The sequence below is a fragment of the Chiloscyllium punctatum genome, chromosome 10, assembly GCF_047496795.1.
Source record: "Chiloscyllium punctatum isolate Juve2018m chromosome 10, sChiPun1.3, whole genome shotgun sequence".
Taxonomy (NCBI): domain Eukaryota; kingdom Metazoa; phylum Chordata; class Chondrichthyes; order Orectolobiformes; family Hemiscylliidae; genus Chiloscyllium; species Chiloscyllium punctatum.
The window spans coordinates 78,741,283-78,762,877 of NC_092748.1; the positions used below are offsets into that span (position 1 = coordinate 78,741,283).

The window sequence follows — 21,595 nt, forward strand, 5'->3', positions numbered from 1 at the left end:
CAATGCAAAAATGTGTAGGTTAGGTGCATTAGTCGGGGTAAATGTAGAGTAATAGGGTAGGGGGAATTGGTCTGGGTGGGTTACTCTTCGGAGGGTTGAAGGACTTGTTGGGCTGACTGGCCTGATACCACACTATAGGGGATCTATGAAGCATAGACACTCAGCCATTGGAGCCTACCCCTTCTCAAAGAATTACTGGAGTATTGTGATGGTGAGTAATTATTTTTCAGGGTAACTCCATTTCTTACAAAGCTCACTTTAGGGGCCAGCAGAATGATGGGTACCTGCATGGAATTGCTGATCACCTCAAAACAAATGGACAATTGGCAACTATGCAATAGATGCATGATTTTTTTTCTCGTCACAAATGCTTAAATCAATACTCATGGCACCTTCCACTTGATCTTCAGCAAGTGAACTTGCCCTGAATAAACCACAACTAGCTTTTACTGCTTAAAGTATCAGGATATTTTAATTACAGAGAAACAGTAAATCAATTATATTTATTGTCTCCCACAATTGACTCAGAGCCTACCTTCACAGTGCAGTGTGAAGTGTTCGTTACTGGGGCTGAAGTATGCACTGAAGTAAGTGCAGTTATCTCTATGGAAAGTGCAGGAAAGACACTGGCGATGAAATGATCCAACAGTGTGTACACTATCAAACAGAGCAAACATAAGAAAGCAGGTTACCAACAGAGAAATATGTACCAATGTGCTGTTACTGACATGCACATGTAATCATAATGCAAATTCAATATGTTTTCACCAAAAAACAGACCAAATATTTATCCCCAATCAAAAATAAGGACTGTCAATATTGGAAATAATGACAGAAAATGCTGAAAATATCCAAAGTCAGGTGGAATTAGAAATGGCAAAGTCAATGTTTCAGGTTAATAACATTTCATTAAAACAGGGGGTGTGAGAGATGAACAGTTAAGGAGTTACAGAACTAAAGAAAAAGGCAGCAGGAACAGTGACCTGTAATTAGATAAAAGACAAGTGATGGCTAAATAATAAATAATAATGATTTAATAAATAGAGATGAACCAGAGAAACAAGAGATGGAACCAAAGCCCAAAGGGTGTGTCAATAAGACCATAAGGTGGAGGAGCAAATGTAGGCCATTCAGTTCATTAAGTTCTGTCATTCAATAAGACCATGGCAGATCTGAGTTAAAGATCAGCCACCAGGTTTATTTGGCAGCACTAAGTGCTTCCTGGTGTTGTGCGATTTTTAACTTTGTCCATCCCAGTCCAACACTGCCTCCTCCACATCATGGTTGATCTGATTATCCCCAACTGCACTTTACTGCTTTTCCCCTATAACCCTCAATTCCCTCACTGATTAAAGTATCTGCCTATCTCAGCCTTGAATATACCTAATGACCCATCCTCAACAAGTTTCTACAGAAAAGATTTCAGAGATTCAATACCCTCTGAGAGAAGAAATTCCTCCTCATCTCTGTCTTAAATATGAGACCCCTAATTCTGACATTATGCCATCTGGTCCTAGACTCTGTCACTATGGGAAACAACATTTTCACATCTACCCTGTCATTTTCCCAGTAATCTTGTATATTTCAATAAAGACACCTCTCGTTCTTCTATATTCTAATGAATACAGATCAATTTCTACTCATACGGAATAAACTTGCAGAGGAATTCATGGATGCAGGTACAGTTATAATGTTTAAAAGGCATTTGATTAAGTACATGAATAAGAAATGTTTGTAAGGATATGCACCAAGTGCAAGCAGGTAGCACTAGTTTAGCGTTGGATCATGATCGGCATGGACTGTTTGAATTGAAGGGTTGGTTTCCATGCTGTATAATTGTATGAAAGAATTAACCTCAACTTGGGGATGCAAGGTTTGATCAGGGATAGTCAGCATGGCTTTGTCATAGGGAGGACATGCCTAACAAATCATGGATTTTTTGATAAGATGCAGAAGAAAGTAATACAGTTGATGTACGGCTTATATGGATTTTTGACAAGGTCCCACATGGGAAACAGGCAAATGGGGATCCAGGGTAACTTGGCAAGTTTGTTCCAAAATTGGTTTAGTGGTAGGAGGGAGACAGTAATGGTAGAAGGCTATTTGTGTGACTGGAGGCCTGTGGTATACTATAGGGATCAGTGCTGGGTCCCTTATTGTTTATGATAAATATATACAAACAATAAAGATGAAAATATGGGGGAATGATAACTAAGTTATGGATGACACAAAGATGGACTGGATAGTTAACAGTGAGGAAGAAGATCATAAGTTACAGGAAGATAATGACAGGTTGATGAAGGACTTTTGCCCAAAACATCAATTTTCCTGCTCCTCAGATGCTGCCTGACCTGTTGTGCTTTTCCAACACCACACTCTCGACTCTAACCTCCAGCATCTGCAGTCGTCACTTTTGCCAGGTTGGCCAGATAGGCAGATCAGTGCAGATGGAACTTAACCCTGACAAATGTGAAGTGATGCACTTTGGAAGAAGTAACAAGAGAGTACACAATGAATGATAGAACATAAGGAAGCTCAGAGGAATAGAGGGATCTTGGGATGCTGGTCTACAGATCCCTGAAGGTGGTAGGACAGCTTAATAGAGTTAGTTGAAAGACATATGAGACATGTGTCTACATCAGGTGTGGCACCGATTATAAGAGCAGGGAAGTTATGGTGGAGCTGTACAAAAGTTTGGTTGGGTCACAGTTGGAGTACTGTTTGCAGTTCTGGTCACCAAAGGAAGCATGTGATTTCACTTCAGGGGGTGCAGAGGATATTCACCAGGATGTTGCCTATGCGGGAGCAGTTGAGCTATGAAGAAAGGCTTGATAGGCTCAGGTTGGTTCTTTGGAGCAGAGAAAGCTGAGATGTGACCTGATTGAGCTGTATAAGATTATGAGGAGCAAGAATAGGTGGACAGAAAACAGATGAGGTCCTTAGCTGAAAACTCAATAACAAGAGGTATAAATTTAAGGTGGCGGGCATAAGGTTTAGAGTGTATTTGAGGAAAACATCTTTCTCCCTGATGATAGTGGGAATATAGAATGCATTGGAGAGGATAGTAGGAGAGGTGGGAATCCACTTCACCTTTGAAAAGTAGATGGATGTGCACTTAAAATTTCAAAACATTCAAGGCAATGAACTAAATTCTGGAAAGTGAGATTAGTGTCAATGGGTCTAATGTACTTTGCAGTACTCTAAAGTAGATGGGTGGAGATTCAATGGACTAAAGTGCTTCTTCTGTTCTGTAAGACTCTATAACTCTAAAAATATGAAATAACAAACTCTAATGTATTTTAAACAGTCTCTGCAGAAAAGTAGTTCTTTAGCAACGATTCAAACTTCTTTTAGCTATTTTCCTTGTTTTAATGTACTTGTAAAGTGCAACTTTAGGTTAGTTTGCTAATTAATTGGACTCAACAATTGCTTACTCGGTGCATCATTCAGATATATTTGGCTGCAAAAGAAATTTTTTCCCGACCAAAATTACTTTTTAACCTCTAATGCGAATTGTAAATGTGAAAGAAATATAGTCAACCTTCACCATGAGTGAGTGGTATGGTCTCAATGCGTGCATCAGCATGATGTAAGATGCCATGGGATTAATTTTGATCAACACTGGATAGATCAAATTTGGTGATATACTATGTCCCAGGATAAAAGTGAATGAAGTGAATCAAATGAAGACAACTGCACATTGAGCAGGCTTGAGATCCATCCAGAGATGACATTTCATTGGAAAACTCAATGAGAATATAGATTTGCTGTTACAATTTTAAAAAATCACCATCTCATAATCATTAATCACATCTCAGTTTGAACACAATATTGTTTTGAAACAGGTATAGTTTTACCTGATTCTGCTTACCTGTACAAGTGTCTTCCTCTTGGTGAATCTTCCGTACTTAGAAAATATCTAATGAATTAAATTAGATCAGCAAACCATTAGTTGGTATTCACATATTAAAGAATATTGTTTTGTGAAGGAGAGATTGAAGCAGTTACCTATAGTTTCAATTAATGTGGTAATGTTATGTGACAGAAAATAATACTTCGAGATTTTTTTAGTAGGCCAAGTTAAAGTTATTGCAATGATTATGTTTCACAAAACTACATTTTTCAAATCTTATTTTAAAAAAACACAGGCATTTATATTGTGGGTTTCATGATGTCTGGGCATCTGAAAGCACGTTCAAGCTATATAACTACCTTTGAAACGAGGTCTCAACTGTGAATAATGTTGGTCTAAATGTTCCAATTAGTGTCAGGGCAGTTTCCACTGACGCTAATCAGAGGAAAAAGTACAATTAACTGCCGTCACCTTTGCAGCCTGAGGTTCTAATGATGCCTGCTCTCTGGAGATGCTGCATAGAAAGCTGGGCACTTCTCCACACAGTGCAGGAGAGGTCAAAATATGTCCCCTCTTTTTAGCACCCTCTGCCATAGTACAGTAAGTAGAATTTAAATTTCATAGAAGTTTTAATTGTGTTGGAGTGAGTGGGTGAATGTTTAGATGTTTAATTGAGCAAGGTGGATGAGGTAAGTGGATAAAGGAATAGGGTGCTGTCAGTTGGCTGTCTGGAAGAGTTAGCACTGAGGCTTCTTTTAAGGAGCTTTTATGGATGGTAAGTCAATTGGCAAAATGCTTATCTCAATTGACTGCTATAGAATCCTTGAAACATCTTCTCAACAAGATACAAACATGATACTGGAAAAGTATCAAGAGAATACTTTTCTGAGGGTCTCAAACATTTACAATGGGTGTGTAATCCATCCTTTCTAACCATTGTAGCAGCTGCTGCTTCAAGCTACAGGCAGTGATTGGATGGATCATAAACTGGTATTTTTATACATCATGAGTATTAATAAACAAGGAAACAAAATATGCTGTGATTGAGAAGGAGACTCTCTCAGTTGCATGAGCTTGCAAGAGATTTTCAGGTTATGCTCAGAAAGTGGTCAAAAAAATGGATCACAAACCTTTAGTTGGTCTACTGCATTAGAAGGAGGTTTCAGGAATGCCTCTAAGAATACAAAGATTTTAACTTTGTCTAATGAGGTTTATCCATGAAACACTATACATGATGAGAAAACTGCAGTTGATAGTGGATAGACTCGCCAGAATGATGATTGACAATGTTACCAGGCATGACATTGAATTTATGTCACACATTCAGTCCACAGTGGCACAAGAGCCAGCAATCCTCAATCAGATTGGTCAGATTTCACCAGCAAATTACCAATCTTCCAAATCCAAGAAGAATGTGCTCCAGGAAATTAGTATAAATCCAGATAATTTGGAGGTTTCAAATTCAGAGATGTGGGTGAGTAGGATAGTGGTAAATGTAATTAAATATTAAGGGTATGATGATGTCAAGACTTGCGGGCAAAGCAATTCAGGATCTCGAAAGAGTGACATCTAGCATTTGGTCCTCCTTAATGTTTTGGTAAGAATGTTTGTGATATTAATATAATCTGCAACCAGTTGCTAACATGTGATAAACTGCATTTTGTTAATGATAACCAATTCTTCTTGTTAGACCAGGACAGGAATTTCCTCCATCAGATGCTCACATTTCCTATGCTTAAAGTGAATGGTGGTAGACCTTCATCATAAGTAGCAGTTCATTCAGCATAGTGAGCTTGTCTGGTGCCAGTTACATTTGGCCACTGGTTAGGTAAGGTAGCAGGGTGTCAATGCTAGCTGTGTAAGGCATCAACTATAGCATGACTGGATAGTAGATGGCGCAGTGCCAGCTAGATAGTTTGGCAGATGACATAGTGTCAGAATTCCAATTGGGTGGAGTGGCAATGAAGTAGTGTAGAGCAACTCTTTTGGGCTGGGTGCCTTTTGTGTAGGATGATAGGGTGGCAGGTTGGAAGCCAGGTAGCGTGCCACCTGTTAATGTTGATGCACTGACAGCTAGGCAGGTAGGCACCTGGATGGGAGTAGAATGGCAGCTGGTAAATAGCCTGTGGTTGGGTGGTTGAGTGGCAGCAAGGCAGCTGATAGGATAACAGGATGACAAATGTATTATGTGACAAGATGGTGAGGTTGGTTCAGCCTGATGTGTAGGATGACAAGGTGGTAAGGTGGGTTCAACCAGATGTGTAGGATGACAAGATGGTAAGGTCGGGTCAGGGTGAGCTCGGGCAGTCATGGGCAAGAGACGGGTGTGGTGGGGAGTAATACATATAAGTAATCATGAGTTAAAACTGGTTTTAATCAGTCAGTCTAACTTATCCTTCATAACTATCTAAGTATATAAATTGCAATCTTCCAACTCAAACTCTAATTCAGAGCTCTGAGATGTTGTAGAGGGTGTCACACATAGGGTTTTGACAAAGAACCTAATGTAAATTGAAGCTTTATGAGCAATTCCTGGCAGAAGATCTTGGCCATTATGTCAAGCTGGATACTAGGTGGGCAATGACTATTTAACAATTCCTTCCTCCTGTGTTGAAACATGAATATCTTCTCATTGCTTATAATGGTAAGATCAGAAGTTAAACAAAGAGGACGACATGAATGGTGTCACTACAGCTGGGCAGTCAGTCAATTTTTTGTTATGCGAATAATGTTCACAAAGTTCAGTCCCAACACAGTCAGCTTCTTGATGAATTTGGTTTTGATTGTTTGGCAATTACTCTCAGTGTATTTGGCAGAGGCAAAATTTAATGCTGAAAACAGTTTGCAGCACAGCTTCTTCTGAATCCATTGCATAACTCTAATGATGGATCTGGAGGGGAAGTTTGAAGCCAACTGCAATGTACATCAACTCTGCACTGCAGTTCTTATTTCCTTAATGTGACACTAAGAAGATCTGGCTTTGTCGTGGTTGTGGGTATGCTCGCTCAGCTGGGAAGTTGATTTGCAGACATTTCTTGCTCTGTCTAGGTGACATCTTCAGTGCTTTTGAGCCTCTAGTGAAATGCTGCTGTACTGTGTCTTCTCAAATTGATTTGGTTCTGTTTCTGCTGCTTCCAGTTGCCGGTTCCTGTTGTTCGGTGTAGTGACCAGTATATTGGGTCCAGGTCAATTTGCTTGTTGATAGAGTCCATGGATGAGTGCCGCGCTTGTTGGAATTCTCTGTTTAGCTTGCTCTATGATCGTTGTGTTGTCCCAATTGAATTTGTGGTCCCTGTCATCTGTGCGTATGGCTACTAGGGATAGCTGACCATGGCATTTAATGGCTACTTGGTGTTCGTGGATGTGGATTGTTAGTTGTCTGCCAGTTTGCCCTATATCATGCATTCTTTGTATGGAATCTTGTACATTACGTTAATCTCGCACATGATGGGTATAGGGTCTTTCGTCCTGGTGTGTTGTTGTCTGAGTGTGCCTGTCGGTTTAATGGCTGTCTTGAACCTGAGCAGATGGTAAAGTCTGGCTGTCAGTTCTGAGATGATTCTGAGACGTCAGGTCCTGAATTACAACAGCAACCACTAAAACACACACAAGAGAAGCTGCATTAGCACCCTGTTCAAAAGGGCGACAACACACTGCAGCACTCCCGACCTGCAAAGTGAAGAAGACCACTACAGAATATTCATTAAGAACAGATGTCCCCACAACTTCATCCACAGGTGCCTAACAGACAAACAATGCAACAAGAACATGCCATGACCTAACTCACTAGCCACGGTACCATACATTAAAACTATCAGCCAGACTTCTCCGACCACTGTGATTCGTATCAGCCCATAAACCGACAGCCAAGCTCAACTCACCGAGACAAAAGATCCAATGTCTGTCATGTGCAAGACTAAGGAAATTTACAAGATTCCATGCAAAGACTGTATGAAATACCATAACTGGCAAACAGGAAGACAACTAAAAATTTGCATCCACGAACACTTACTAGCCACTAAACGTCACGAACATCCGTCCATAGTAGCTATACACACAGATGACAGGGACCACAAATTCGACTGGGACAACACAACAATCATAGGACACCCAAACAGAGGACACAGAGAATTCCTAGAAGCATGGCACTCATCTATGGACTCTATTAACAAGCACATTGGCCTGGACCCAATATGACAGCCACTCCAATGAACAACTGGAAGCAGCAGAAACAGAAGCAAATAAATTCCAGAAGACACTGTACAGCAGCACTTCAAGGAGGCTCCAAAGCCCTGAAGATGTCACCTAGACAGGGAACAAAATATCTGCATATCAACTTCCCAGCTCAGGGGACGTACTCACAACCACAACAACCGGCACCTGAGCTGTGAACCTTTACACAAATATGACTCTACCTTGAAATTCTCACCAACATGGTAGCTATAGTTTAAAGAGACTGGTTATCTTCCTACATTTTACTAGTCCTTGGAGAGGAGACGGAGAGGGTTATAGTTTGAATGTTATCTTGAGTCTCTGTTCCAACAACTTTGTTCAGAATTGAAGGAAAGAACATGCCCTTTGTGGATAACACTCCAGTGTTAAAATATGTTTGAAAATATTTATTTTTGAAGAGTTAAGACTAAAGCTTTATACTTCATCAAACAAAATTATTAATTAAAATGTGTATGGCCACATTACCATTCTGTAGAAAGGAACTCTTAATGCATATGTCTGAATATTGTGTTAAAAGCACAAACTGGATAACATAACTTTATTCTGAACCACCTCAAAACCCTTGCAACATAATATATTAATGCTGCATGTATCTTCTCAAAGTTCAATATAAATAATACATTTAATCTTGTTAATAAAATACAAGAGAGCTGACTTTTGTAATTGTTCCATTATTATATTAGTTGTCATTACTCAAAAACATCAGTTTGGCAAAGTAGAATATACTCACATCTTTTGATGAACTTCGTCATATCCAAGGATTTGTGTGACTTCCCAGTTTCCTGATGTCAGGTGACGCACGCTACTCAGTTCACTTTTTGGCTGCAAATTTCAAATGGAGACATTGATAATATAAAGTACAATGAAAATCATCGATGCATCAATATAACAGGCTTTAGAAACTACAGAATTTAAAAGTAAACAATTTTTAATTGTAAATGCATTGCTTTACCAAATTTGATGATTCATTCGCAATTGCCTGTCTTCTAATGATGTTGTGTATAACACAAAGACTTCAGATTTTTAACAAAATTCTGCTAATTAATATGAGGGACCATATTTAAAGGTGATCTCCCCTTCCTTTATGGACCTCAGTTTCAGCAACGTATTAACTTTAAGAAATTTATACATTCAATTTTCCTCCATTACATTGAGAATGCGCCCAAACTTCAGATTTATAACTCTTATAACATTTTCATAACTGCATATTTTCTACTGCTTATCTTGCCCATAAAGCTTATGTAAACAACCTTCCTATTATTCCATTTGAAGGTAGATTTCTGATGTGGAGCCAAACTTGCTCAAGCTTTCATTCAGTCTTTTAGTTGCAATATTGGTACACAGTTGCTTTACATTTTGGCTTGGTTCAAACTTGGTTTTGGGAATAAGTGAAGATGTATCACTAATAGCTTCTAGGGGTCTGAAATGACTTCCGTCAACATATGTTCATTACACTTTTATGTGCCCATTCAATGGGCTGTATCTCATCACTCTTGCAGGCACCCGGAGACTTACAAGATTCTGATCCAAGGAAGATCAACTCCTCAACAGCCAGGAACAGGAATAGGAGTGGCTGCTGTTCCTGGCTGGCACAACTGATAGATCAAGAGGGTCTGAATGGCTCCCAGATTTCTGAGATGGGGTTTCTGATGCTGGAGGGGCAGAAACCCTCCTTCCAGTCTATCACAGACTTAAATATCTATGGGACAGCTTCTGTTCTTCAGGGTGGGCTCTTTCCTCCTAAAATGGATTCTTAAAACTGCTTGTACCAGAAACTACCAGGGAGAAGGCAATTCTGGGTCTGGATCTGCAACAAACTGGATTTGATCAGGGACCTCGAAGTACAGAAGCCATTAGGAGGTACTGACCATAATATTATAAGTTTTAATCTTTAATTTGAGAGGGACAAGGGAGAATCAGAAGTGTCAGTATTGCAGTTGAACAAGGGGAACTATGGAGCTATGGGGGAGGAGCTGGCCAAAGTTCAATGGTTCAATACCCTATCAGGGATGAAAGTAGAACAACAATGGCAGGTATTTCTGGATATAATGCAGAAGGCGCAGGATCAGTTCATTCCAAAGAGGAAGAAAGATCCTAAGGGGAAGCAGGGGCGGCCGTGGCTGACGAGGGAAATTAAGGACTGTAGAAGGATAAAAGACAAGAAGTATAACATAGCAAAAATGAGCGGGAATTCAGAAGACTGGGAAACATTTAAAGAGCAACAGAGGATAACTAAAAAGGCAATACGCAGAGAAAAAAATGAGGCAAACTGGTCAAAATATAAAGGAAGATAGTAAAAACTTTTTAAGTCGAAAAAAAAGGTTAAGACTAAAATTGGGCCTTTGTAGATAGAAATGGGTGAATTTATTATGGAGATAATGGAAATGGCAGAAGAGTTGAATAGGTACTTTGGATCTGTCTTCACTGGGGAAGACACAAGCAATCTCCCAGATGTGGCTGAAGGACCCAGGGTAATGGATGAACTGAAGGGAATTTATGTTAGGCAGGAAATGGTGTTGGATAGACTGTTAGGTCTGAAGGCTGATAAGTCCCCAGGACCTGATGGTCTGCATCCCAGGGTACTTAAGGATGTGGCTCTAGAAGTTGTGGATGCATTGGTAATCATTTTCCAATGTTCTATAGATTCAGGATCAGTTCCTGTGGATTGGAGGATGGCTAATGTTGTCCCACTTTTCAAGAAAAGAGGTAGAGAGAAACAGGGAATTATGGACCGGTTACCCTGACGTCAGTGGTGGGAAAGATGCTGGAGTCAATTATAAAAGATGAAATTATGACTCGTTTGGATAGCAGTAACAGGATAGGTCAGAGTCAGCATGGATTTACGAGGGGGAAATCGTGCTTGACTAATCTTCTGCAATTTTTTGAGAATGTAACTACGAAGATGGACAAAGGAGAGCCAGTGGATGTAGTATACCTGGACTTTCAGAAATCCTTTTATAAAGTCCCACATAGGAAATTAGTGAGCAAAGTTAGGGCACATGGTATTGCGGGCAAAGTACTGACTTGGATTGAAAATTGGCTGGCTGACAGGAAGCAAAGAGTAGTGATAAGCAGGTCCCTTTCGGAATGACAGGTGGTGACCAGTGGGGTTCAAGATTCGGTGCTGGAACTGCAGCTGTTTTCAATATACAATAATGATATAGATGAATATATTAAAAGTAATATTAGTAAATTTGCTGATGACACAAAGCTGGGTGGCAGGGTGAAATGTGAGAAGGATGTTATGAGAACATAAGGTGACTTGGACAGGCTAGGTGAGTGGACAGATGCAGTTTAATGTGGATAAATGTGTGGCTATCCACTTTGGTGGCAAGAACAGGAAGGCAAATTACTATCTAAATGGAGTCAAGTTAGGTAAACGGTAAGTGTAACGAGATCTAGGTGTTCTTGTACATTAGTCAATGAAAGTAAGCATGCAGGTACAGCAGGCAGTGAAGAAAGCTAATGGCATGCTTGCCTTCATAACAAGAGGTATTGAGTATAGGAGCAAAGAGGTTCTTCTGCATCAGTGCAGAACCCTGGTGAGACTGCACCTGGAGTATTGTGTGCAGTTTTGGTCTCTAAATTTGAGGAAGGACATTGATGGAGTGCAGGGTAGGTTCACGAGATTCCCAGAATGACGGGACTATCAAATGTTGAAAGACTGGAGCGACGGGGCTTGTATACACTTGAGTTTAGAAGGATGAGAGGGGATCTGATGGAAACGTATAAGATTATTAAAGGATTGGATACTCTGGAGACAGGAAGCGTATTTCTGCTGATAGGTGAGTCCAGAACCAGAGGACACAGCTTAAAAATAAGGGGTAGGCCATTTAGAACAGAGTTACAGAGAAACTTCTTCACCCAGAGTGTGGTGGATATATGGAATACTCTGCCCCAGAAGACAGTGGAGGTCAAGTCTCTGGATACTTTCAAGAAAGAGTTGGATAGAGCTCTTAAAGATAGTGGAATCAAGGGTTGTGGGGATAAAGCAGGAACAGGATACTGATTATGGATGATCAGCCATGATCATAATGAATGATGGTGCTGGCTCGAAGGGATGAATGGCCTACTCCTGCACCTATTGTCTATTGTTTATAAAACACATTTCAGCCGGGAATGGGGGTGGGGTTCAAAAGTTATAACACCCAAAAAGATTAATTCCAACTGAAAAGAAATATCACGAAACGTGTAAGACAGGTAGTTGGTTTACTCTGACAAATTTTTGATCATCGATTGAACTTAAAATTATTTCACCCAATGGATATTCCGGGTAACTACAGACCAGTGAACCTGACGTCGGTGGTAGAAAAGTTGCTGGAAAAGGTACTGAGGGATAGGATGTATTTATATTTAGAAAATAAGGCTTACCAGTGATAGGCAACATGGTTTTGTGCAGGGGAGATCGTGCCTTACCAACTTAATAGAGATCTTTGAGGAATAGACCAAGTTGATAGATGAAGGAAGGGCTGTTGATGTCATATACATGGACTTTAGTAAGGCGTTTGATAAGGTTCCCCATGTAGACTAATGGAGAAAGTAAAGTGTGCAGGGTGTTGTAGCAAGGTGGATAAAGAACTGGTTGAGCAACAGGAGACAGAGGGTAGTAGTTGAAGGGAGAAAGGTGACCAGTGATGTTCTACAGGGGTCAGTGTTGGGGCCACTGTTGCTTGTAAGATACATAAATGATCTGAAAGAGGGCACTGTTGGTATGATCAGCAAGTTTGCAGAAGACAAGAAGATTGGTGGAGTAGCAGAAAGCATAAGGGACTGTCAGAGAATGCATGAGGATATAGATAGACTGGAGAGTTAGGCGGAAAAGTGGCAGATGGATTTCAATCCAGACAAATATAAGGTGATGCATTTAGGCAAAACTAATTCTAGAGTGAATTATACAATGAACGGAAGAGCCTTAGAAAAAGTTGATGGGCAGAGAAATCTGGGGATGCAGGTCCAATTTACCCTGAAAGTTGCTGCACAGTGGTCAAGAAGGCATATAGTATGCTTGCCTTCCTTGGACGGTGTATTGAGTATAACAGCTGGCAAGTCATGTTAACATTGTACAAGACATTGGTTCGGTCGCTTTTAGAATACTGTGTACAGTTCTGGTTGCCACATTACCAAAAGGATGTGGATGCTTTGGAGAGGGTGCAGAGAAGGTTTACGAGGCTGTTGCCTGGTATGGAAGGTGCTAGTTATGAAGAAAGGTTGAGGAGGTTAGGTTTATTTTCATTAGAAAAAAGGAGATTGAGGGGGGACCTGATCGAGGTTTATAAAATCATGAAGGGTATAGACAGGGCGGATAGAGACAAGCTTTTTCCCAGGGTGAAGGATTCAATAATGAGAGGTCACGCTTTCAAGGTGAGAGGTGGAAAGTTTAAGGGGGATACATGTGGCAAATACTTCACACAGAGGGTGGTGGGTGTTTGGAACGTGTTGCCAGCAGAGATGGTAGAGGCAGGCACGACAGATTCATTTAAGATGCGTCTGGATAAATGCATGAGTAGGTGGGGAGCAGAGGGATACAGATGCTTAGGAATTGACCGACAGGTTTAGACAGTACATTTGGATTGGTTCAGGCCTGGAGGGCCGAAGGGCCTGTTCCTGGGCTGTAAATTTTCTTTGTTCACCCATAAACAATAAATAAACTGATAAATGTTCATTGTCACGCCTTCTGGATGATGATTTTACAAAGAGATTTGCCTTCTTGTTCATCAATCATCCTGTTCTCACAATAAGTATTGGTTTCATTAAGTTACAGCTGCACTTAAAAAGAATTACACATCTTACCCTTCACTTTTTCTTCAATATTCCCCAGGTACCTCTGCAAACTCTTTAGACCTCCAACTCTGGTCCCTGAGCATTTCCAACTTAATCAATCCATTATTCATGACATTGCCTTCAGTTATCAAAGTCCTAAAAGCTCTGGAATTCCTTCCATAAATTTTCCTGCCTCTCCATCTCTCTCTCTCTCTCTCTCATTCTATAGGATACATCTTTTAATCTTGTTGCTCAAATATTGTCTTATGATAAACAGCAGTAAATCTGCAGTAACCAAATTGACAGTGTGATAGTCTATTTACCAATGGTCCTGCTTGCCAAACTTGTTCTATACATACAAGCCTTGCACTTTGTACTAGAGACATGCCAAGAATTCAGACCACTTTCAACTGAAAAGCCTTCAGAAGCTTCCAAAGTTCAGATTCGAGAACAAAATACAGAAACTGAGATTCTCACCCAGGCAAGTATGCTAAGCATCTGTACCTTATTGAGATCAGTGCTCCAGATCCATGGGAAAGCATGTAAATTTCCCCCAAACTATGGGGAAAAATTCATGATGCTAGCTACCTTTCTGAGTCCTGGGCAGAACATGTGGGACTGTTAGGTTGTCAGGGATGGCAAATCTGGGGAGCTGCCTGGCAGGACATCTAACTACTGGGTCTTTGGGGGCTACAGGAGGGCAACCACTGGGAGAAGAAAGAGGCTGCACCTGCAAGGGGGAAGGTGAAGAGGAGAAAGAGACTGCAAGGGGTTTGGGGGAGGAAAGAAGCTACAAGAGTCTTATGGCAAGAGTGAGAGACTGCAAAGGAGATGTAGAACGGGAAAGGCTGCAAGGGGATGTGGGAGAGGAGAGTTCTGTAAAGGGATTGGGGCAGACTGAGAGGCTGCAAAATGTTTGGGAAAAAGAGAGAGACAGGGACTGCTGAAGAGGCTGAACATGGGTGAGAGAGGGGGGTTGCAAGGAGATGAAAGGACATCTGGAAGTGGAAAGAGAAAGAGGTAGGCAACATGATTCAGGATGAGAGGGAAGCAACAAGGGGCAACTGAGAGTTAACTATAGGGGTTAAAAAAAAGCTAGAAAGAGGGAAAATGGGAGGCTGCAAAGTAGAGAAAACAGATTTAAAAGCGTCATTGACAGAATATAATGTGGACTTGCTGGTGTTGGACTGGGGTAGACAAAGTCAAAAATCACACAACACTAGGTTATAGCCCAACCAGTTTATTTGAAACCGCAAGCTTTCAGAACCCCTGCTCCTTCCTCAGGCAGCTAGCCCTCAGAGAGGAAATACATTAGGCACAGTATTTACAGCAAAAGATCAAAGGGTCACACAATTTATGTGAATGTATTGAACAAACCAGATGGCTATTAAGTCTTCAATCAGTTAGAATGGAGGTGCAGGTTTCGATTGATTAATATATAAATCCTTGCCCCAAGCTAACTTCAGGTTTTATCAGATTAAAGGTGACACCTTAGGTCAGACATTGCATTTTAGGTATGATGTCATGTTTCAAACTTGATTTGGAGATGCCTGTGTTGGACTAGAGTGTACAAAGTTTAAAATCACCTGATGAAGGAGCGGTGCTCTGAAAGCTAGTGTGCTTCTAATTAAACCTGTTGGACTATAACCTGGTGTTGTGAGATTTTTAACTATGTTTCAATCTGTTTGTATCCCATCCTGGAGCAAGACTGGCTTTATTTCCAAATGCCAAATTGATTGACTGTCTACAGATTTAAAAATCACACAACACCAGGTTATGGTCTAACAAGTTTAATTGGAAGCACTAGCTTTCGGCGCACTGCTCCTTCATCAGGTGGTTGTGGAGTATAAGATTGTAAGACGCAGAACCTATAGCAAAAGTTTACAGTGTGATGTAACTGAAATTATTGTTTGTTAAGTCTCTCATCTGTTAGAATGACCCTGTTAGTTTCACTTCTTTCATATGATGAAGGAGCAGTGTTCCGAAAGCTTGTGCTTCCAAATAAACCTGTTGGACTATAACCTGGTGTGGTGTGATTTTTAACTTTGTACACCCCAACACTGGCATCTCCAAATCATGTCTACAGATTATGTGCTTTTTGAACAAAATAGAATGTAGCTGCAAATTCAAATCTGCAAATGCAATTTCACCTCATATTTTTATATGTGTGTGTATGTGTGTGTGAGAGAGTGAGTGAGTGAGAGAGAGAGAAGGAGGGAGAGGGAGAGAGAGTGTGTATGTGTGCGTGTGCTCTTGAGAGGGAGAAAGAGAGAGTGTGCGTCCTTGAAAGGGAGTATGAGTGAGTATGAGGGAGTGTATGTATATGAGAGCATGAGTGTATAGTGTGGTGGGGTGATCTGTAGTGTGGCATGAACCCAAGATCCCAGTTGAGGCCATCCTCATGGGTATCAAACTTGGTTATCAGCTTCTGTGTTGTTGCATGTCCCAAAGTCCACCTTGGAGCATGTTTGTCTGAAGATCTGAGGCTGAATGTCCTTGACAGCTGAAATCTTCTCCAGACAGGGATGTATGCTCCATATGGGAAAGGTCTTCAGCTGTCAAGGGCATTCAGCCTTAGATCTTCGGATAAATATCCTCCAAGATGGACTTTGGGACATGCAACAATGCAGAGATGCTGAAAGAGGCTGATAACCAAGTTCGGTACCCATGAGGATGGCTTCAACCAGGATCTTGGACTCATGTCATAATACAGGTCACCCCACCACACTGTACACTCATTCTCTGTCTCCCTCTCTCATGTGTGCACACACACACACACACATATATATATAAATCTATGGGGTGAAATTGCATTTGCAGATTTGAATTTGCAGCTACATTCTATCTTGTTCAAAAAGCACATAAATCTGTAGACAGTCAGTCAATGTGGCATTTTATAAATTCATACTTTGGAAATAAAACCAGTCTGGCTCCAGGATGTGATATAAAACACACTTAAAACATGGCCTCACACCTAAAATGCAATGTCTGACCTAAGGTGTCACCTTTATTCTGATAAAACCTGAAGTTATCTGGGGGCAGGGATTTATATATTAATCAATCAAAAACTGCACCTCCATTCCAACTGATTGAAGACTTAATAGCCATCTGGTTTGTTCAATACATTCGCATAAATTGTGTGATCCTTTGACCTTTTACGATAAATTCTGTGCTTAATGTAATCTCTCTCATTAGCTGCCTGAGGAAGGAGCAGGCACTCTGGAAGCTTGTGGCTTTAAATAAACTGGTTGGACTATAATTCAGTGTTGTGTGTTTTAGCTTCATCAAAAAAAAAAGTCCCAATGAAGGGCTTTTGCCTGAAACGTTGATTTTCCTGCTCCTGGCATGCTGCCTGACCTGCTGTGCTTTTCCAGCACACCTCTAATCTAGACTCTGATTTCCAGCATCTGCAGTACCCACTTTTGCCTAAAACAAATACTTAGCCAACAATGAGCCAAAAATCAATCAAATCAGGAATTCCTTGAAAATTGATATGGAAACTTTAGTTTTAGGTCACAATATATAGTGGATGCTTTTAATGTAATGAAGAAGGTGTTAGTTGTCAAATTTAAATCGGAGATTGAGGTCTGAGATACTAGAAAGGATGTGTTAAACTGCTTACTTAATACTTTCTAGTTTTAGAAATGTTTTCTGTGTCCTCCCTTGCCTGTGGAAGGTATATTCAAGGTGAAAGTTTTTTTTTAGATGCAGAAACAGGTCAGTTAAATTATGTTTGTTATCTTGTACCAAATTAAATAGAGTGCTATCAACTAAATTAATGTGTTCATTGTATATTATGGATTAAAGCTTAATGGAGTGTTGGCAACTATTGAGGATATTAACGAATTCCACTGTTCCTGCATTCATGCAAATTCAAGTGCTTCAAATGTTAGCACACATACTAACGGTATTGTTACTATGTGAAGCATCATCTATTAAACAAGTTAGTAATAACGAGAAAGGAATTTTTGAAAATCAGAAGTCGCCCTTGAAAAGAATTCGCGAAGAACCCTTGAAAAGAAAGAAGCAAATTTTGTATCCTGATTGTGTCAGTCACAACTGAGTTAGCCAGAATTCCTGGCACACACTCACCCTTCCTATTGATAACTTGAGTCATTGGGTCATATAGCATGGTAACAGTCCCATCAGTTGAACTCATTTGCGCCGACCAGATATCCTAAACTGATCTAGTCCCATTTGCTAGAATTTGGTCTATGTCCATCTAATCCATTCCTATTCAGGCACTCAAAGTGATGCCTTTTAAATTTTGTAATTGTACCCATTTCCACCACCTCCCTGGCAGCTCATACATGCACCACCCTCTGCGTGAAAAAGTTGCCCCTCAGGTCCTTTTTAAATCTTCCACCTCTCCCCTTTAAACCCATGCCTCTAGTTTTGGACTCCTCTACCCTGGGAAAAAGACCTTGGCTCTTCAGCCTACCCATGGCCCTCATGATTTTATAGACCTCAATAAGATCACCCCTCAGTCTCTGACATTCCAGGGAAAAGAAGCTCCAGCCTATTCAGTCACTCCCTGTAGCTCAAAACTCTGACAACATCCTTGTAAATCTTTTCTGAACCCTTTCAAGTTTCACAACATCCTTCCTATAGCAGGGAGACCAGAACTGAACACCGTATTCTAAAGGTGACCTCACCATTTTACATGACAGTCAAATAAAATGTGACAAGGACCCTCTAAAAGCTTCAGTTCAGAGTTATGATATTGAATCTGAGTCCTGGGAAAAGCTTGCCCTCGATTGCTGCCCCTGGTGCAACCAAATAAAATATGGTGTGGCTTCCTTTGAAAACAAGCAAATATCAGGGGCGCGGAGAGAAAACAAGGACAGAACATCCTGAATCAGGAACCTGTCTAATATTCAAAACTGGCTGCTCAGTCTGAAGAAGGGTCATACCAGACTCAAAACATTATTGTTTTTTCCCACAAATGAACAGTCTCTATTTGTTTTCTCCAAAAATTAATTGGCTATGATATCCCTTCCAATTGCCACTAGAAATGTTTTGGCACAGATCAGCTTTAGCAATTCACCTTCAAGCCCATTAGAATACGACTAAACATACTAGATGATGGACATAGCCATATTTGTGATGTAAGATTAAAAAGGTTGCTCTTGGTGGTTTGCTGTTAAAAAATGTTTGACAATATTGTTCCTGTGAAACACCTTTGGATATTTTGATAAATTAGAGAAAGTACAAGTTGTTGTTACTGCCATGTCATTCATTTTTAGTTTGAAATGCTGAAGATGAAAATTCACTCCAGACAAATTCAAAGTTGATAATGATGTGTTAAGATTCTCAATTTATGTGTTGCTACAACTCCTCTTAAAATATACAACTCGATAATTAGAAGTAAGCTAAAATGATAAATGTGCTACTTGATAAATCTAACTGTTGAACATTTTTATTTGTTAAAAATGCAATTGTGGTTCCATTTGTAAACCATCTTGTAAAGTTCTGTAACGACAAGGATACATGGACCAGTCTTATATTAAAAATTATATCATGTAGTCTGAACTGTACTCATAATCCAGCTACAAATCTTTTATGCAAGACCGTGAACATTTTTATATTCATTCGCAGGCTGAGTGTAACTGGCTAGGCCAATATTTTTTGCTCCTCGAGAACTGCCCTTGAGGAAGTTGTGGTGGGCTGAATCACGGCAATCCTTGGTGTGAGGATATACCCAAGATGCTGTTAAGAAGATAGCTCCAGGATAATGACTCAGTGACAGTAAAGGAGCTGCAGTATGGTTCCAAGTCAGGATGATGTGTGATTTGAAGGTGAACTTGCAGGTGGTGATCTTTGCATGCATTTGCTGCTCTGATCCATCTAGCCAATAAAGATTACAGGTTTGAAAGGTGCTGACTAAGTAATTTCCTGCAATGTATCTTGTTGTTGGCATGCACTGCTACCTTTGTGCTTTGATGGTGAAGGGAGTGAATGTGATGCCAATCAAGAGGGCTGCTTCACCTGGATGATGTTGAGCTTCATGAGTGTTGTTGGAGCTGCATTCATCCAGGCAAGTGTGGAGAGTATTCCATCATCCTCCTGACTTGTGTTTTGTAGATGGTGGACAGACATTGTGTGTACAGGAAGTGAGCTGGTTGCCATGAATTTGTGTCCCTCTTTATGGGCCCAGTGCAGTTTTGCTGCAATTGGATGCAAAAGTGGTTCTCTGATCGAAAGTTACAAAAGTAGTGCCTACATTTCAAGCAAGGATCAAATCAAACTCAAATAACTAAGCATTCATTAGTTTTACAGTTATACTGTGTGAAATATCTAAATGGCCACCTTCAATTTGCTGATCTACTAGGATTCATCTATGTGCAGTTGGAAGGTTAGGCTTGCTTTTCAGAAACTGTTCATCTCCCCACCAAAGATAACCTGACTAAGACTGGTGACTCTCTCCACTGGGAAGTCAAATTAATCCTAAAATCTGAATGCAGATTTCTTAATTGGAATTGATAAACAGTAATGGCTTTTCTCAAATTCTATGCATTCATGTTCTTTGCTTGAGGAGTTGAATACTTCAGCACAGTAGACACTTAGTGATGCTACATCATAACAATTTGGCATTTTTAGTAGAGGAAAACTATTCAAGAAAGGACATATCCATTCAAAAGCTTGAAAGCTCAAAAGGAGTACTATTTCTATGGATGTTTATCATCTCAGTATTTTCTTGAATTTGGCCCCAGAAATGCTGCTACACTATAATTTGTTAATATGAGATGAGTGCAGTGTTTTTGAAAAACACTGGTGCAGATTACTTCTCAAATAACAAACATGACAGTTGTCGCCAAAATACTTGAATGAAGTCTTATATTGCAAGAAAACATTTTGCCAAAGAGAATTATTGTACAGATAAAGTCAAATAAATGATATTGGCCCAAAATGTGCAGATAATGGAGAATTGACAAAGCTTGTATCTTTATAAAAGCTGCCCATACAAATCTAACAATATCTGTGGTGCACAGTACACTTTTAGTTCTGGGGTTGAACAAGTAGATCTTTGGGGTCCAGTAATAATGATACCATCAAGCAGACTAAATAGTCAATCACATTGAAAATTTCTCACCAACTGCAAAGTGGCAAGTAAAAACACTGACCATCTTTCACTTTTTAATCAGGCTACAGTTATATGAAGGTCAGGATGGGCATATGGGATTAAGTTAGAAACTGATTAATTATAAACAAACTTTAAACACACATTATATGAAAACTACAAACTCATTTTCATCATAAAATTCAATAGTGCATAAACATAAAATATGTTTCTGCAGGTCACAGAGGTTGTTTTTTTTTTACAGTGAATGAACAATGAGTGCATAAAATTTTATTTATGTTCCACCACCAGGAAGAAAGGAAACACCCGAGTGGCCAGTGACAAGTCGTGCCCTTCTCATCCAAGGGCAATACTGCGTGATCAAAAAGTGAAAGGGGAGGGCAGGAACTAAATCAAAATAGAGTCAGAGGGGAAATAAAATACCCCACATCCTGCGGTGCCCACCTCTCCCTGAAGACCTTGAGGGTGTTGGTAGTGCTCCTTCTCCAGGGACACCCAGGCCCAGATGTAACCACAGAAGAGGGCAGGCAATTGGCCATAACGACCCCTTCCACGGCCCACTGCCTGGACCTGTTAATGGCCAGTTTGGCCAGGCCCAGAAGCAGACCTATGAGGAGGTCAGAGAGGTTGTTTATTTCTAATTAATCAACTTAGAATGCAATTAAAAC

General features: G+C 40.2%; 1 protein-coding gene across 4 annotated transcripts in view; it reads right to left on the reverse strand.

Annotated features, from left to right (window-relative positions):
* LOC140482332 (inactive dipeptidyl peptidase 10-like) overlaps nucleotides 1-21,595 on the reverse strand; it is a 1,704,473-nt gene that overhangs the window by 82,868 nt on the left and 1,600,010 nt on the right. For all 4 annotated transcript variants that reach the window (XM_072579621.1, XM_072579623.1, XM_072579624.1 and 1 more), the window contains exons 14-16: nucleotides 8,817-8,908; nucleotides 3,872-3,919; nucleotides 536-657 (exon numbers count right to left, since the gene is read on the reverse strand). In XM_072579621.1, coding sequence (XP_072435722.1) covers nucleotides 536-657; nucleotides 3,872-3,919; nucleotides 8,817-8,908 — 262 coding nt within the window. The remainder of the gene's footprint in view (nucleotides 1-535; nucleotides 658-3,871; nucleotides 3,920-8,816; nucleotides 8,909-21,595) is intronic.